At 39.5% G+C, this 6,006-nt stretch overlaps 1 protein-coding gene across 2 annotated transcripts in view; it reads right to left on the bottom strand.

Annotated features, from left to right (window-relative positions):
• Positions 1-2,745: 2,745 nt before the first annotated feature.
• Positions 2,746-6,006, bottom strand: part of tgfbr3 (transforming growth factor, beta receptor III) — a 44,738-nt gene continuing 41,477 nt past the window's right edge. For both annotated transcript variants that reach the window (XM_086089836.1, XM_086089837.1), the window contains one exon: positions 2,746-3,920. In XM_086089836.1, coding sequence (XP_085945962.1) covers positions 3,781-3,920 — 140 coding nt within the window. In that variant the 3' untranslated portion in view covers positions 2,746-3,780. The remainder of the gene's footprint in view (positions 3,921-6,006) is intronic.

Raw genomic sequence — 6,006 nt, 5'->3', positions numbered from 1 at the left:
TCTGATCTCTTTTTGTGTTAAAACAATATAAAAAGTCACCTTTCGATTGCCAACTAAAAATGGAAATAACGAGTACATGAATTTTCTTGTTTCTTGTGGTATTGATTGTTTTTCTTTTTTGTTTTTTCTTTTGTTGGTTTTCACTTTGTTCAACTACTTTGATTCGCCTGTCTTGCTTTTACTGTGTACTGTAAGTTTTAAAAATAAGCCTTCATACATCCATTCATGAATAAACCAGAAAAGGGTGACTAGCAAGCCAAAAATGACGTTGGCCTTAATTGCATATGTGAGATGGTTCGAACACAGTTAATGAAAAGGCCAAATATCACCCAGTACATCCTTCGCCTTTTTTGATGATGTCTCTGTCCATGCTGTGCAACATTTGTTTACATACTTAGCAACAAACACATGGACGCAATTACAGCCATGACACAACCCCCCTCCCCCCCACACTATAATCATGTGCTTAAAAAATACAGTGAACCATCAATAGTTGCGAAAGTTAGGAATCAAGCCTTGACGTGAATAGCGAAAATAAGCAAGTAATTTATATTTTTCACTTTAAAAAGTGTTAGCATTGCCTACATTAATAGTTGAAACCCAAAATATTTCCCAAACTATGATCGTGTGAGGATATTACTACTTGAGTCTCGATATGAAACGTCAGCATATTAAAACGGGCTTTTCCGGGCCCCTCCCCTTCTCGAGAGCTATCTCCTGATTGGTCAGTTTTATGATTGCGATGTCATCAGCACTCTTCACACACAGGGAATATTCACCAATACATTCAAATAGATCATTTTTGTACATTTATTTTCAGCGTTGTAACAGTTTGTACATGAAAATATAGAAAAGCATCCAATATTAAAAATGCAATTTACATCCTGGTTACATTGAATGAAAAAAATGTAAAAAATATCAAATCCCTCAAAAAATGTGATGATCGGCAATTCACAGTAGCATCATAAAATTCCTCTGGCTAAATATACTCCAAAATATAATTTTATACACAAATATATATGTATTATACTCTCTTTCCTCTTTATACATGTGCACATACAAAAAGTATATATAAAAAAACAAACATTTGTAAAACTGTGAGGTGGCGCTTTTTTTTAATTTTTTTTTAGCAACAATAAAATCAATCATGTTCGCATTTGTAAAAAATAAAATAAAATACTGAAAGACAAATTTGCTATTGGTAGAATTAAAATCAGTCAAAACTTAATTACAAAAAAACAAAAACGCCACGATTTGTTACTTTGTATCACTTTTGTTTGGAAAAGAACGGTTACAATTCTGATCTAATCATCGACTAAACTCGCTAACCACTGGCTGGATTAACAATGTAAGATTTACAGGGAGTCCTCAAGTGACGGCGGCGTTCCTTTCCAACGCTGGCGATTGAACCCGAATTTCGACTTAAGTCGGATTTCCCCGTTGAAATCGATATTTACATCAAAATATTTTGTACAGTAATTTTAAAAAACATTTGTGCGACCCGGAAGACGCCGGAACCAATATTTTGTGTTTCCGCACGGACATTCATTGCTGACAAACGGCAGAGCGGAGCTAATTCAAACTTAAACACGGAAATGTGACGCGCCTGATGGCGAGCCGACCTGCGCGATGGGCGTCCGTTCCTGAAGGTAACAACTTTAAAATGGCGTGATTACGGTGGGAAATAAACGAAAAAGAAAGGTGCTACGGACAAGGCACGGGCGCCGTAAATTCGAAACGGGGTAAGCTCGCGTACGACGTAACTCGAGGACTCCCTGTACGTATTAAGGCTTAACTTAGTTTAGCATTGGAACTGGCCAAGCAAAAGTGGACAAATCGCATTTAGCGAATTGTCGGAAACAGAATTTGTATGCAATTGTCAAATGCACCCATTCTCAAAAACGGATATGAAATGTAACGGATGTGAAATCATTTAAATGCTACATCGCCAACACGCGAGCGTCACATTCAACCTTTTAAACAACTATTTACAATATTTACACACATGTACAGTACAAAATGTATATAAAAAAAAGGACACTTGTGACGTTTTAGTCTCATTTTCTTTTTTGCCCAGAACGAGAAGATTGGTACCACTCTGTAAAAAGTCAGTTGGTGACAGTTAGCTCAGTTTAGCTTAGCATAGGAGAAACGGCTTGATTGGGTCAGACTGGCCGTTTAAACTTCAGATTTTTGAGGTTTATGTGGGAAAAGCTAATAATGCTAACAATGCTAATGATCCGACCTTTTTGTCTAGTTTTTGAGAAAATGAAAGAAAGAAACTAACTACATAAAAAATATGAAAATACATCTTTTTGCGCTCATTTGCTTTGTTTTTGAGAACAAGACAAAAGATCGGTACCTCTCTTTAAAGCGTCGTCTCTGGACAGTTAGCCTAGTTTAGCATAGGACAAACAGCGTTAGTGGGTCAGCCCTGTGAAAAGAAATTGTTTAAACTACAGATTCGATTAAAAGAAGCAGTTTGAATGCTAACAAACAAAGCTAATGATCCGACTGAGTAGTATCAATCTTTTTTGTCTCATTATAGAGAAAAAAAGAACAAAAACATCAATTATAAAATTTACAACATTTCCCCCTCATTTTATTTATTTTCCAGAATGAGACAAAATTCAATTGCCATGAAGATAATGCTAATGATTTGACTCTGAGTGGTATTAACCTTTTGGTCACATATTGAGTAAAAGGAAATTTTGGCCTCACTTGTGTCCCCCCCCCCCCCCCCCCCCCCCCAGAACAAGACAATAAGATCAGTACCAATCTGTATGAAGCCTAGCCTAGCTAAACACAGAGGAAACTGTTTGAGGGATGCTAATATGCTAACAATGCTAATGATCCGACTGTGAGGTGCCCATCTTTTTGTCTCATTTTGGAAAAAAAAGAAGTCTATAAACAACGGCAGTTCATCAGATAAAAAAAAATGCAGCTAGCTTAGCTTAGCTTTATCCTACTGTATAAAAGGCACTTGTTTACAATTCGACAAATGAGGAAAAACATATAAGGCATATAAAACTGTTGTTTTCTTATCAGTATGTTTTCACATTTGTCTTTCACATTGTTTGGCATTTTCAAACTTCTTTTTACATTCAAAACCGATATCTTTCTTTACATACCACGTTGAAAACCTTTTTTAAGACTCTTAGTGGTTCTTCCGTTCCCATCACATCCTGCATTACTGGATCAGCTTGCTAAAAATATCCAAAATGTTCCCGTTCACGCTACGTGTGGGCTAGCTTTGCTTTTTAGCATCACCTTTTTTTTTTTCACGTAAACTGGGTTTCTATTGGGGCTTATTTGGACAAAGTCTCTTATGAGAGTTTGTTAAAGTACGCATTTGTTACATGAATGTACTTTTTCATGGCGAGTATTTCAAATTGTACACTTTCGTATACCTTTTCTCCACCCATACATGGCAATACCACAAATTATGATCATCAACCTTTTTAAGATACCGGGTTCCAAATGGAATTTATTTGGTCGGAAACCCGGGTGGGAGATAGTCAAAGTCTGAGCCATTGATTGCACCCTGAAATGTCTGACTTGAAAGCGAAATATCAAACTTCCTGTTCGATAAATTTCATAGTGTCGGGGTGCAATTTTTTTCACAAACTTTTTGGCTGTGAACTTGGATAAGGCCAGAAGTCCCGCCCCGTTTAGGATGTGGTCCTGCCATCCCGGATGTCACAGCACCCAGAGTTCTATTAGTCTTTCGGACCCAGGTAGGAGGGCGGTAGTGGGTCCGGCCCGGGTTGGCTCCGCCCGCTACGCCGTGCTGCTACTGGAGCAGGGTGTGCTCTGCGTACTGCCGATGCTGTGGCCGGCGCTGCTGTTCTCTGAGGCGGGCGGACACTTTTGGACCTCCTTGGTCATCCCTTCCGTCGCAGCCACAGCAGGAGTCCCGCCTTGAAGCAACAATGGGGACACGAGATTGATTAATGCTAGTTTTAATTTTGCACAAATAACAACAAAGCAATGAAAAACTAAACAACCAAAATAACCATAATATTAGTTTTAGCCAGGTAGCATTACGATGCTACTTTACATCCACATTTAGAGCTAGCTTTAGCAAAGTAGCACAACCACTGTAGTTAGTGTGCTAGCATTCGTGCGAATTTAATTTAGCCAGCTAGCATGACCAGTCTATTTTACATACACCGTTTGTATTAGCTTTAGCCAGCTAACACCACCACCATTTACCTCTATTTTACATACATAGCTAGCTTAATCTTTAGCCACACAAACAATAAAACAACAACATTGCACCTATTTTACATAAAAAAGTGACCATTATGAGCATTGTAATTGATGCAGATCTTGTGTTGTATACAGTTAGCGTTAGCTTTAACCAGCTAACACCGCTACAGTGCACCTCTCCATTTTACATGATTAGATTTAGTCAGGTAACGCGACCACTCCACTTGACATCATTGTGTTACATCGTTAGCTGTAGCTTTAGCTAGCTAGCAAGCCCAAAGAGCACCTCTATTTTACATACACCGTTAGTTATCTTTAGTCAGCTCGAACAACTCCACTGCATCTATTTTATATCCGAAAAGTGGTTGTTATCAACATCCCGATTGCTACAGATCTTAGATTGCAGGTGTCCCTCATCTTGTCAGAAGCAAACAACAACTGACGTCAGCGAGTGAATGTCAGTCAGCGAGCATCAAACAGCGTCCATTGGTGCCGCTAGAAAAGGTAAATGTTTTCATGACATCACCGCGCGTGTTTGGAGTGCTGGCCAGACAAAGTCTAACAAAAAGTGTAAGAAAAAGATTTGTTAAGGACGTAACGAGCAAAGTGTCAAACATTCAGCATATTGAAGGCTGAAGACCATTTATGGTGTACAGCTGTGACGGGCTTAGAAAAAAAAAAAGCAAAGCAAAAGGCGTTTATGTCTCAAGGGTCGACGCTCACTCGCTCTGTTTTGGTGCTTGAACGCTTAAAAAGTCAGCAGGATATTTTTAGACGGGATCAATATTGCCTTGTAAGGTCATTTTATGCAAGATGGATGAAAAACTTTGTCTTCTTGCACCTGTGCCTTGTCCACAATCACTAATTTATTGTCCCGGGGCCTGGATGCTATATTTAATTTTTGAAAAACCTGTCCTATTGAACAGAGAGAGCGAAAAGCAGAAAATAACAGAGAAAAACAATTGTAAAACTACCTGATATGGCACAATGTTACATAGAAGTTGGATCTATACTATGCGGACTGGGAGGGCAGCACGACACCCTAACAAGAAGGTACGCAACCAGCAACAAATAGGACGGAACAGAAAAGGGAATGCGTGCCAAGCAGGGCTACACCATTGAGGGAGGAGGTGCGCAGGGGGTGGGGGTGCGAGTGTTGGAACGCGGCCAGCTGTGGCCGGACACGGCGCTGATGTGTAAAACCCGGAAGTCCGTGGCCTCTACCCCATAGAACAGGATTGGACAGGACCAGCTAGTGAGACAGGTCCCCGAAAACACTGGTGTTTCGTTATCTTTCCAAATGTTTTTTTCCAAAGGTCTTAGAGCCATGAGTGATGCAATAAATAAAACAATAAGATGATTAACCTCATTTATTATTCGGCTATGAATCTGCTCGGAAACTTACCTCCATGGTTTACAAACGTTCTTCTGTATCTAAGCATTGCAGCGATCCATTTGAACAAAACAAGCGTTCTCAAATGTATCTAGTTTCACTTATCTAAAAAAATATCCAGACTTTCCATACAGGCGACATTTGCAATACTTCAACCCAGACCAATAGTATTGATTAAAAAAAAAGAAGAAGGAACAAACAGAGATAAATGGACCAAAACGGCACAGGACAGGACAGGACAGGACAAGTCTACGTTTTTGTTAAGTCACAATTCGTCAGAACAGTCCTTTGAGTCGACTCGAGTCCTCATCTCTGCCTGTGATCCTCGTGAGGACAAGTACTATAGAAAAGTGCTGCACGGTATGCACGAGTCTACCAAAGGCAACCTCTCACTTCCTGGT

The sequence above is a fragment of the Leptonotus elevatus genome, chromosome 11, assembly GCF_054856555.1.
Source record: "Leptonotus elevatus isolate MCC_2025b chromosome 11, RoL_Lele_1.0, whole genome shotgun sequence".
Taxonomy (NCBI): domain Eukaryota; kingdom Metazoa; phylum Chordata; class Actinopteri; order Syngnathiformes; family Syngnathidae; genus Leptonotus; species Leptonotus elevatus.
The sequence above is the reverse complement of the archived record's forward strand: the minus strand, read 5'-3'. Positions and strand labels throughout refer to the sequence as shown.